General features: G+C 41.5%; 1 protein-coding gene across 1 annotated transcript in view; it reads left to right on the top strand.

Annotated features, from left to right (window-relative positions):
* Positions 1-2,609, top strand: part of si:ch211-127i16.2 (probable flavin-containing monoamine oxidase A) — a 104,872-nt gene extending 102,263 nt beyond the window's left edge. The window contains exon 12 of the mRNA XM_063014393.1: positions 1,924-2,609. Within this exon, the coding sequence (XP_062870463.1) occupies positions 1,924-2,272 (349 nt within the window). The 3' untranslated portion in view covers positions 2,273-2,609. The remainder of the gene's footprint in view (positions 1-1,923) is intronic.
* The last annotated feature ends 10,843 nt before the right edge of the window (positions 2,610-13,452 follow it).

The raw sequence follows: 13,452 nt of genomic DNA, 5'->3' as shown, positions 1-13,452 counted from the left end.
GCGATGACTCCCTCATGTATCATGTATTTTTTGTCTCCTTGCATGTTTATTTGTTATTATTTAGGCATTTTCTTACTTTTCACTCTATTTGTTTATTTATTTATTAGGATTTTAGCGTCATGTTTTACACTTTGGTTACATTCATGACAGAAACGGTAGTTACTCATTACAAAAGATTCATCAGTTCACACAAGGTTATATCAAACACAGTCATGGACAATTTAGTGTCTCCAATTCACCTCACTTGCATGTTTTTAGACTGTGGGAGGAAACCGGAGCATCTGGAGGAAACCCAGGCGGACACGGGGAGAACATGCAAACTCCACACAGAAAGGACCCGGATCGCCACACCGGGGGATCGAACCCAGGACCTTCTTGCTGTGAGGCGACAGTGCTACCTAGTTTCACTCTATTAAGCTTAGCCAATTAGTCTTCCATTGCTAGGACCCCGATCACATCGGAGGAGGGTAAATTTTCCAGACACACACTCCCGCCGATGCATACACAGTCCACTGACTCTTTCTTATTCACCCGTACTTTGGTGGATTTGGCACATGGAGAGTCTTGCACTGATCTCAGCGTTCTTCCATTTCTGTACAGGCACCTCGGGCTACTAATCAGGGTCCCTACACAGCGACAAAGACCAAACTTCCTTTTTTAGTCTAGTCTTTTCCCACCCACAGACTAGTGACCAGTTTTGTCTGCTGTTTTTCCAGCTTAAATTTGTTTGTTTGTTTATTAGGATTTTAACATCATGTTTTACACTGCATTACTATATGCTGAGTGTGCTTGGGTGGCGCAGCGGTTTTTTACGTTAACCCACCACCTCTGAGAATCCAAGTTTGAATCTCAGCTGTGCTGCCAGACGTGATTGAATATGTCTGGAGGGGGTCATTTATTTATTTATTTATTAGGATTTTAAGGCGCTGTTTTACTTTGGTTCCATTCATGGTATGTAGTTAGTTACAGGTTACCCATGATTCATCAGTTCAAGTTCAATGTCAAACACAGTCATAGACAATTTTGTATCAGTTCACCTCACTTGCACGGCTTTGGACTGTGGGAGGAAACCGGAGCTCCGCGAGGAAGCTCCACACAGAAAGGACCGGTCCACCTGGGAATCGAACCCAGGACCTTCTTACTGTGAGGTGACAGTGCTACCCACCGAGCCACCATGCCACCATGCCACCCTGCCACCCTGCCACCCTTTCAGCTTAAAAACAGATTTTCATCCCAGAAATCATTGTATTGTGCAGCATTTGCTTTCTAATCAATCCTGACCTGACTGCCAGTCCCTGATGCCGAAAATCACCCCAGTGTTTAGTGCTGGAGATTATTGTGTTACCCGGCTAATGCGCCTTGTTAAATTTACACCACACATACTGGTTATTCAAGTCAAAAAGTTCCACTTTGATCAACAGACCGAAATTCTAAACCCACTTCTGCCAAACAACCTCTGTTTAGCCACAGAGCAAAGCTCTTTACTTTTAAGTGCTTACCTTTATTCCTGACTTCATTGTAAATCACCGTGGATTAAAAAGTCTGCTACGTGCATAAATGTTCAATTCAGATTCTAAATGCTTGAATAGAATTAAATTAGTAGCCCGAGTTTGGCTTCACGTGGCTGGAATATTATATTTTCTTCTCTTTATTATGATGAACTAAACTGAGCGCTGAGCTTCGGCAGATCTGTGCTTCGCTACAATAATAACACTGGAAAGTCGCTACCATAGTAATAGACCTCACAGAGACATGGGCTGTTTCTTCTTGTGAGGGAACTAGAAACAGCCGAGCTACATGTGATTTGTTTTTGAAATTCTTAATAAATAGAGTTAAAAAAGTGTGGAAACTTTTTGAAGAACCCTCATATTTATTATGTAACCAGTATAATAAAGCTTAATGGCTTCTTCTCATATTTTTTAGGATCTACTGGGCAGGAACCGAGACAGCCACTCAGTGGTGCGGGTACCTGAGTGGAGCCATTCAGGCCGGCCAGCGGGCGGCTCTCGAGGTTCTGGCAGATGTTTCTCCTGCTGTTCTGTCCCGAAAGGAACTTTCGACAGCGAGAGCAGACCGCACACGTGAACCAGTACACTTATCAGTACACTTATCCGAGGGTTGGGAGCGCGGCCCCACCTGCTCGTCGCGTCTCCTCGTCGGCCTGTCTGTCCTGGCGGTGACTGTGGGCACGGTCGTGTACTGGTCCACACCAGGCCTGTGCCAAGATCTCATCAGCAAGGCGTTGGCTCTAGTTCAGAGGTGGCTTGGATAAAGAAGGATGAACCTTTTTAGGATCTATTTTAAGTACTTTCCATCCATGAGAAGTGCATTATCATTAAATACATAATATTGATTTTTAATCTAGGTAAAAGATAATATCATTTTTTAACCATGTGACCTGTAAGAAAGTGTCCTAGGAAGAGCTATTCCTTTAAATAATGATTTCTAAAAGTGTTACATTAATAATAAACTTGGATGGAAGGTTTAATTGATATTGCCTTGTGTAGACCGCCATGCAAATTTGATGCTGTCTGTGCATTTGAGATGCAATTAATCATGAACTGTCCAGTCAAATCAGGCTGTGAGCTATAAAATCTGTTTCAGAATGACGTACTGGATGTGGTGTTTCATTTCCTTTGTAGGATGCAGTGAGAAGCAGAAACTTTTAATTTGGGTATATATTCTATTGCTTTCTTTCTTTATTTTTGAAGAATGCTTCATACTGATTAGGCTTGTGCAGGTCTGGTGCTACTTGGCAACACTACATTCCCGTAATCCCATGTGATGTAAGCAGCCGATGAGCAGGGGTGCTAATGTCAGCAGTCATGGTTCAAATTACGGGTGGGATTGGGGGCCTGACCCTCCTAAATAATACTTGAACCTTCCCAAAAAGAGTGGGTGCTGTTCTGGTCCCATAGTCTTGTTGACCTGTGATGTAAGCAGCCAATGGGCTAGTGTCACCTGTCATGGCTTGAATTAACGGGGAGGATTAAGGGGGTCCGACTCAGCTAATTTATACCTGTCATGATTCGAATTACGGGTGGGACTGGGGGTCTGACCCTCCTAATTAATACTTGGACCCTCCCAAAAAGAGGTAAAAAGCAAAAGTTCGAAAGAGGGGGGGTTGTTTGTAAGCAAAACTGTAACTTTAGGCAAAACGTACATAAAGTTGACCCCCTTTTCCCTGCTGTCACTGTGTAATTCGCATTCTGACCGTAGTAAAGTTGTTTACCTGCTTTCACACCATTTACACCTTAAAGCAAGAGAAGCGCAGCAAAAACAGCAGTAATGCATCAGTGAGCCGTAAAAAAAAAAAACACATTACTCGCTATACGCAGCAACAAAACCTGATGTGTGTGAGCACACGGTATATGCATTAAATGCTTGTGCACACACATAGAAATCACAAAAGCGCTCACTCATTATGCTCACTCAGGCTGCATTATTTGACGGGCACAGATGTCAGTGCAACACCTTGCGTAACAATTATACACAATCATAGATAAAGCAAACGACGGGCTCTCCTTTCATATGGCAAATAATTTTGGCCTATGATGATCGCTGTGTGCTCCAAAACCACCTGTTTGTGAATGACCGATCACTCACGTCGGGTCCGTTATTAAAAGTTTTGCCAGTTTGCTGGAACTAGCACCAGCACTTTGTTGGTGGACGAGATGTGCGTAACCCAAGCTCAACACTTTTCGTGGCACCATCTCATATGGATGGGGTGTGTCTGAAAACCTAGTGATCTCTCTACATAGACGCATTTTACCTCATCCCACACTCCTGAGAAGAGGGCATGTCTAAATTCTTAGATTCCTTAAAATGCTCCTACTGAGGCGCCTTAATTCTGAGTGATAATCTGACTGAATAATGAGGGAGCGTCTGACGCTTCCTCAGCGCTGAAGGCAATCCCAGCATTCAGTGCGGCACGACTTTTCTCACAAAAAAATGACAAACGTGGCAGACGAATATGGAGCAACCAACAGAGTTCTTTTCAAATAAATGTAAATAAATTCTCATTGATTTTTAATCTGTATAAAGGTGCACAAGTGGAATTTTTTTGTAAATTCAGGTTCGTCAGGGACAGTTTAACAATTTTCGATACACGGAGGGAGACGTAAGCTGATGTGCTAGCGGGTTGTGCCGGCTCAGCTCATCGGTTTGAATAGCCTGAGGCTAACTGTTAGCTTATGCCTAGTTCACACTACATGATTTTTGCCCTGATTTTGGCTTGCTGACTAGTCGGCACTAGATTTCCCGGCTCCGGAGCAACTCGGCTCTCAATCGCTATGTGAGAACTACTCAACAACTCGATCTGAGCGTTCGGCAAATGATAAAATGTATCTAGCTTGTCAAATATCTGGATCTGAGTTGCCCGACTGGCAATGAGTGCTATGTCGAACAGCCAATGAGAACGCAAGATAAGGTGTGAGGAGAAACGCAGGGCAGGAGTGTAAAAAGGTGGGACAGGATAATAATATAGTTTTTATTAGAATACATCGGCACACACAAGTTTTACAGTATTTCTGACCTTATCGTTCTCTACAACATAACACCAACGCTGCATTGCAAAAAATAATTATTAATTTTGGACAAGGTATCATTGAACCCCTCGTCACTTCTCACATTTGTTTTCATGACAAAACGTAGTTCAGGAGACCAGAGAAGCTCGCCTGCGATTCCAGTTGGTGATAGATGGTGTAGTGTGAAACCCCCTATCACCGATCAGTCGTGTAATGTAAAATACACACCGACTTAAAAGACTCCCGATTACAAGAGATCCAGTCGTGTAGTGTGAACTGTACAGCGACCTGACGAGTTGGAAAGTCGTGTAGTGTGAACTTGGCATTAGTAAGCTGAAACTGCAGTGACGTAATCAACGTAAGTAATGTGTCTAAATAATCTGCCTTTAAATAATCTGCCTTATGAGTTCGATGTCTGTGATTAGAAGCACAGGTAGGCAGCAGGCAGCGAGGCAGCTCACTAGGTTTTCAGACAGACCCACAGTGAACAGCCTGAAAAAAATATTTAAACAATAATTTCATACTGAGGGCTCAGACGTGCAGTCTGGAGCGCCTGTCAGCTCTGGCTCAGTCACTCTCTATTTAAGACTGAAATGAGGATTTCTGGGTAGCCGACTCTGTCCAGGCTGTTGAGATCATGCCTCATTTATTTGATGGCTCTGTTTTGGATGAGAATGAAGAGGAAAGAATGAAGAGGACCTCGGATCCTGGAGCACAAAGACGGCTCATGTCTGAAGCCTTTCTCGTGTTCTCAGTGAAACAGGTTGCTGTAGATCTGGAGGACAGCTGTCGGTACTGTACGCTACCTTAAGATGCGCCCATACGCACGCTTCCTCTCCAAGAAAGTGATTGATGAGCCACTCGATCAACGTTAACGTCCCCGCGATGGTAATTTAATCACTAGCTCTTGATTGCACAGATGATGAAGAGCTCCTCACTTTCAGCAGTACTGAACGCATTTGGCTCCCGCTGGACGACGTGGACGAGCCGCAGAGATGCTGAAGCTGTCAAATAGTTTTAAAAACCGCATTAAAATTGTAGTCACTTAAACAACTGAATTTATTACGTTTCTGTTTACCTTCAAAAAACATTTAGAAGCCAAAGTCACTGTTTTGTGTCTGCGCTGTCCTGTTAGATAGATAGACAGACAGACAGAAAGATAGACAGACAGACAAATAGATTCGATAGATAGACAGACTATTTAGATAGACAGACAGACAGAAAGATAGACAGACAGACAAATAGATTCGATAGATAGACAGACAGATTAGATAAATAGATAGATAGACAGACTATATAGATAGACAGACAGATTATGTAGACAGACAGACAGACAAATAGATTCGATAGATAGACAGACAGATTAGATCGATAGATAGACAGACAGACAGACAGACAGACAGACAGATTATATAGATAGACAGACAGACAAATAGATTCGATAGATAGACAGATTAGATAGACAGACAGACAGACAGACAGACAGATAGACAGACAGACAGACAGGTAGATAGATAGATAGATAGATAGATAGATAGATAGATAGATAGATAGATAGATAGATAGATAGGCGGGCGGGCGGGCGGGCGGACGGACGGACGGACGGACGGATGGGCGGACGGACAGAGACAGTGAATTAATAAATGATTTTTTTAAAGATTGGTTATTGCCAGAGCAACTGAAGTGTTGGACTGTCGTAACTCTGCAGTTATAGAACTGGACTACTAATCAGAATAATCAGAAGGTTGCCGGTTCAAGCCTCACCACCGTTAAGTTTCTGAACAAGGCCCTTAACCCTCAAGTTGCTTTGGATAAAAGAATACGCTAAATGCCACAAATGTAAATGTAATGTAATAAATGTAATGTAATATTAGATGGCCGGACCGCTCTGTGTAGGGTGATGGTAGCTCAGTGGGTAGGCCACTGTTGGGCCCTTGAGCAAGGCCCTTAACGCTTACTTGCCTGCATAATAGCATCTGCTAAATGCCTAAAAGGTGAATGTAATGTAAATAAGTTACCTTGTTTTAAATGATCCCATGATGTGATCTAATGGGTGAGCAAACAAAACTACTTTTTTCAACCCGAGCCACAAACACCCAGATGCTCCTGGATGCAAACATCATTTTGCTAATTGCCTGGATTTTGCCTTCTACCTCTGTTTGTTTTCACTCCCGTTTACAGAGATTTAACCTGCCACAGGGACCGCTTTCCTTCCATGAGCGTAATATTTATCAGCTCATACAGCAGAGCGGAGCACAGCAGAACGAAACTCCCTCAAGTGTCAGAAAATGTTTGACTGAAAGTCCCAGACACCCCTGTAACCCCCTGCAAACCCACACTGAAATGTAATATATGACATACATGCTTCTATATCAATAATGGTTTTCCCACATGTGTTAGCTGTAATGTGATATATTATTATTACATACATGTATCCTCTGGATATATGTAATATATATGTAGATGTAAGTTTATAATATATATGAAATACCCATAATTAAAAGGTGTATGTACACAAATGAGGCATAACATTATGACCACCTTCCTTATATTGTGTTGTCCCCCTTTTGTTCCCAAAACAGCCCTGACCCGTCGAGGCATGGACTCCTGTGTGCTGTGGTATCTGGCACCAAGATGTTAGCAGCAGATCCTTTAACTCCTGTAAGTTGTGAGGTGGGGCCTCCATGGATTGGACTTGTTTGTCCAGCACATACCACAGATGCTCAATTGGATTGAGATCTGGGGAACTTGGAGGATAAGTCAACACCTCAAACTGGTTGTTGTGCTCCTCAAACCGTTCCTGAAGCATTTTTGCTTTATCCTGCTGAAATAGGCCACAGCCATCAGGGAATACCGTTTCCATGAAAGGGTGAACATGGTCTGCAACAATGCTTAGGTAGGTGGTACGTGTCAAAGTAACATCCACATGGATGGCAGGACTCAAGGTTTCCCAGCAGAACGTTGCCCAAAGCATCACACTGCCTCTGCCAGCTCGCCTTCTTCCCATAGTGCATCCTGGTGCTGTGTGTTCCTCAGGTAAGCGACTCGCACGCACCCGGCCATCCACGTGATGTAAAAGAAAACGTGATTTATCAGACTAGGCCACCATCTGCGGTGGACAGCAGTCAGCAGGGGCCAGTGATAGCTCAGTGGTTAAGGTACTGGACTAGTAAACAGAAGGTTGCCGGTTCAAGCCCCGCCACCACCAAGTTGCCACTGTTGGGTCCCTGAGCAAGGCCCTTAACCCTCAATTGCTCATTGTGTAAGTCGCTTTGGATAAAAGCGTCTGCAAAATGCTGAAAATGTAAAATGTAATGTAAAGCATGGGCACCCTGACTGGTCTGCGGCTATGTAGCCCCATACACGACAAACTGTGATGCTCTGTGTATTCTGACACCTTTCTATCAGAACCAGCATGAACTTCTTCAGCAGTCTGAGCTGCAGTAGCCACATGGGCCAGCCTTCGCTCCCTACGCCCATGAACCTGTCGCCAGTTTACCACTGTTCCTGTATAGATACTGACCACTGCAGATCGGGAACACCCCACAAGAGCTGCAGTTTTGGAGATGCTCTGACCCAGTCGTCTAGCCATCAGCCCTCGTCAAATTCGCTCAAATCCTCACGCTCGCCCATTTTTCCTGCTTCTAACATCAACTTTGAGGATAAAATGTTCACTTGCTGCCTAATATATCCAACCCACTAACTAAGGTGCCGTGATGAAGAGATAATCAGTGTTATTCACTTCACCTGTCAGTGCTCATAACGTTATAAATAGTACAACACTGGCAGAGGTGGAAAGTAACAAATTACATTTACTCATGTTACTGTAATTGAGTAGTTTTTTTGTACTTGTTAAAGATTTTACAACCAGTAATTTTACTTTTACTTAAGTATGTTTTGTATTAAGAATTGTAATTCGCTACATTTTAAATAACATCCGTTACTGAGTAAAAAAAACGCTAAAAAATGGCGTCTGGGAAACTGCTGCAGTGAATTCTGCAATGGAAAATAAACTGGTGCTAAAATAAAGGAGCTGTACTCTAGGTATAGAGTAGGGGAGGAAGGATGATTTTAAAGGTTTAACATGTTTGGAGTTTGATGTTTCGTTATTTGACAACATAGTCTGATGTTAAAGAATGGCAAAGTGTTGTCTTACATCCTGAAGGTTTTCTTTGGGTCATTTAGTGAAAGTCACAACACTTGTAACCTTGACTTGTGTTGAGTTATGAGATTTGCAGTATGACTGTTGTTTGGTATTTGTTGGTAATGAAAAGAAGGCTGGTCTATAGAATCCACAATTAATGCCAGCTTCAGTGGTTATACAGTTTGAAAAAGTTTTATGGGATGGTCTGTACTAAAATTACAAATGACACATCTCTAAATGTTTTAAATGTTGTATCAACATGTTTTTTTCTATTATATATTAATTTAAAACAACTATTGTGAGATTTATATCTGCTTGTTCTGTTTGCATTACACAGGAGAGACCCCCCCCCCCCCCCCCCGCTGTTAAAAAAGTAACTAAGTAACGTTTACTCTGAGTACATTTTAAATGAGTTACTTTTTACTTTTTACTTGAGTTGATTTTTAGACTAGTAATTTTACTCGTACTTAAGTAAAAAATCATTAAAGTAATAGTCCTTTTACTTGAGTACAATATTTTATTACTTTCCGCCTCTGAACACTGGTACAACATTATACAAAATCAGAATTGAATCTCCTTCATAATAAAAAAAAGTCATTTATTCCTCTACAGCTTCATTTTCTCTCTCTGAATAGCATGGAAACCTTTTGGCCGGAAGAGGCCACAGACGAGGTTTTATTCTTTCCTTTTGAATAAGCGCTCAGGGAATAGCGAAGCCCCTCGAGATCGTAATTTTCTCCTCCTGTTCGATTTAGTCCTGAAACAAACTCACTTCAGGAGGAAATTGTCTTGGTAATCTTCCTCCCCGACTCGTTTACATCTCTGGCATACTGGCCGTTTTACCAGTGGCTCTTTGTTGGACCTTTAGATCAGCTCAGGTCTCGTCAGGCCGTAGTGCAGCTATGATTTCTCAAGCCTGAAATGATGGAGCGGACTGACCTGGACCTTCTCCAGTGTGAGAGAACGTTCAGTGGGCTGTGAGATTGAAATAACGCGTGTCGTGTGTCTACAGAATGAAATACAGAAACGTCCTGATCTGGACTGACCTAATTTTAAATGAGGTGTCATGTTGATGTATTAAAGGTGCACTGGTCATCACTGGTCAGTGTTTTAATGGTCTTACTATTATACACAAGATAGAACGTCTACAAAAAAGGACCCTTATTCATAACTCATTCATTCCTTGTCTGGTTTACCACCGCTTCATCCTAGTCAGTGTCACACTGGGTGCAATTCACCTGGCAAGGGGGAGTAAACACCCTGGACAGGTCACCAGTCCATCACAGGGCACACACACACACACTTAGCGGCAATTTTCTATCTCCAGTTAACCTGACTGCATGTCTTTGGACTGTAGGAGGAAACCCACACAGACACGGGGAGAACATGCAAACTCCACACAGAAAGGACCCGGACCGCTCCACCTGGGAATCAAACCAATGACCTTCTTGCTGTAAGATGACAGTGCTAAAGAAAGTGCTTGTTCTCATGTTTTTATGTTCTACCACCACCTTATCCTGGTCAGGGTTGCGGTGGGTCAGATTTCCTGGAATCACTGGATACAAGGCAGTAACACACCTCAGACAGGATGCCAGTCTAGTGCAGCCATGACCAATCATGTCAGTATGCAGATGCTTTTGTCGGTTTAGCTCACAGCAAGAAGGTCCTGGGTTCGATTTCAGAGTGGTCCAGGTGTGGAATTTAATAAACATGAGTTTTAAGTTATTTAAAACACATTTTTGAGCTGAAACTGCTGAGATTTTAGGTTTCAGTTCATCTAAAGCGCATTAATACAGAAACAGAAGGTTCTGTCTGTCGTTTCTCAGACGTGCAGTAAACACACTGATTATTTTTATAACACGAAGGCGCAGCGGCCGCCGCAGAACGACATTTTCCTCCAGAAGCTCCAGGTGTGTCGGAGAAAAAGGTTCAAATTTCCTCTGGTTTGTTTTCCACGTTCGCCCTCCACCATCTGCTGAACTTAATGAGTGGTGACACGCCGATGCTTCCTCATAATCTAGCAGGTGTTCCATTTTGTTTCGGGACGGATCTGTTCCTGCTGACATGATTGTTACCGAGCGTAGTCGAGGACGGTCAGCTCTGAAATGACTGCCACGCATTAAATGCGCTATTAGTCAAAAGCAGTGATGGCATAGTTACCTTGAAAAAGTAATCTGATTACTGATTACTGATTACTCCTTTAAAAAGTAACTTAGTTACTTTATGGATTACTTGATTTTAAAAGTAACTAAGTTAGATTACAAGTTACTTTATTAGTTATGTAATGCGGAATATTTCAAAGATATTCCTTTGCAATACTTTATCATTTGGCTGCCAACTTGTGTGTACTGATGAGACTCAATTGAATCCCAGAACATGCTAGCGTGAATGCATCGAAAACAAATTTTAATTTTCTTTCAAGAATATGATACAGACTGACCAACACTATTACGCTAAATCAGCATTGAAAATTGACTTTACTTTTAATAGCCTTCTACAATGCTGGAGCTTCTTAAAACGGAAGATTTTCTTTTAAATAGAAGTGTTATTTACCTGCTATTAAATTGTTTTCCAACAAAATCCGCCCAATTTGCCGGATAAACGCCCAATCTGGCAACACTGGAATGCGCAGAGCCAGCTGGCGCTTTTACTCGTAGCGCGCCACGAATACTACTAAATAGTACTACTGTACTTCTGTAATAGTGTTGGTGGTTGACATTGATGTTGAGTGTATTACTGCACTGTTTTGGTGAAGAACTACTCATCTGAGGTGCGCTGCTCCTGCGTGCAGAAATGCTTCCGCAAAAAAAATGCAGGCAAAGCGGTGGTGGGGGGGCCAGAGGGGTGGCCAGAGGGGTGGCCGAAGATTACTTTATGGTGGCCATGGCAATCACTGGCCACCCCCTGGCTCCGCCCCTGCCAAGAAGAAAGCAAAAATATATTTTCACTAAGGAAAATGACAAAAATAGTAACGCACAGTAACTTGGATAAGTAACTTTAATCTGATTACTGGATTGGAAATAGTAACGCGTTAGATTACTCGTTACTGAAAAATTTGGTCAGATTAGAGTAACGCGTTACTAAGTAACGTGTTACAGACCATCCGTGGTCAAAAGTATGTGAACACCACTTCTGATGATGGTAATTTTAAGGTTGCAGGCGTCCCTGCTGTTAACAGGTGTATGAAATTAATGGTCTGAAAGATTACGGCTCTACATATTTACATTTGTGGCATTTGGCAGACACTTTTAGCCAAGGCGACTTTCAATTATGACTGAATACAATCTAAGCAATTGAGGCTTAAGGGCCTTGCGCAGGGGTCCAACAGTGTAAACTTGGCAGCAGTGAGGCTTGATCCAGTATCTTAACCACTGACTGAGCTTGTTCCTATGTGCGCAAAACCAGATATTTAAAGACATTGGGGCGGCACGGTGGCTCAGTAGGTAGCACTGTCACCTCACAGCAAGAAGTTCCTGAGTTCGAATTCCAGGTGGAGTTTGCATGTTCTCCCGTGTCTGTGTGGGTTTCCTTCAGGAGCTCCGGTTTCCTCCCACAATACAAAGACGTGCAAGTGAGGTGAATTGATGAATCTTGTGTAACCAGTAACTACGTGTCCTGTCATGAATGTAACCAAAGTGTGTAAAACATGACCTAATAAATAAATAAAGACATTGATTGATGAGTTTATAATGGAAGATCCTGGACCTTAATCCTTTTAAACATCTTAGGAATGAATTGGAACGTCCGCCGAGAGCCAGACCTTTCAACTTTATAGAATAATGTACTAATAATGTGACTTTACTTACACATTTATTCAATCGATTCAATTCATAGATTTATTCATTTATTTAATCATCCATTTATTCATTCCCTTGTACAGAAATGGCATTTGTTGATTTGTGGGTTTGTTTTTGGGTCCTTGTTTTATTTTATTAAATAATTTCTATTGAACATTACTAAAAAAACACACACAATAATAACGTACATGTGCAGAACATTTCTACATTAGCTCAAAGCTTTTAAATCCTGTTTTTATGTGAATGTTAATGAAAAAAAATTTGATTATATTAGAGTTTTGAGAGGTTTGTTAAAATCCACATACAAATGATGATTCATTTAATATATTTTATTCATTCTTCATGCACTGACTCTTTGTAAACACTGATGTCCTAGTCAGGCATGACAGAGTCAGAACAAAAGCTCACGACCACTGGACAGTAAACACACATCTGGTCACTTCAGGTTCCTGTTATTATTTACTGATTCATGGAATCCCTGAACTACAATAAAGTAAACAAACCACTGTTATGAAATGTAACGTCTCCTTTATTTAGTCTCTACAAAACAAAATATAAAATATATTAAAAATAATATAAAAATAGGAACTGGTGCAACAAAGCAGCAGAGCTGGAATAAGGAACCAACAGAACAGCAGCGATAAGAATTTAACAAAGTGAAAAATCCTAATGATAGAAAAGATGCTTAATTAAAACTAGTAAGATTTTCTTTAAGAAAATAAACATGGACTTTAATAACAGACAGTGATGATAATAGTGCACATATGTTTTTTCTTTGTTATGTCAGACTGATAATGTTAAAAGAAACATAATTTAACCTAATAATTCTCTAATAATAACTAATATAAGCTACAGGATATAAAACCAATGAATCAAAGCAACCTAAACAGCTTTAAACATGATATATACACCTGGCTGGTTGAAGTGAAGGACTATACTATAATTTCTTAAATAAAATTGTATTTAATTTTATTCATTTCTATTT

Source organism: Trichomycterus rosablanca, chromosome 18 (assembly GCF_030014385.1).
Source record: "Trichomycterus rosablanca isolate fTriRos1 chromosome 18, fTriRos1.hap1, whole genome shotgun sequence".
NCBI lineage: Eukaryota > Metazoa > Chordata > Actinopteri > Siluriformes > Trichomycteridae > Trichomycterus > Trichomycterus rosablanca.
Note: the sequence above shows the minus strand (reverse complement) of the source record. Positions and strands in the feature narration are given on the sequence as shown.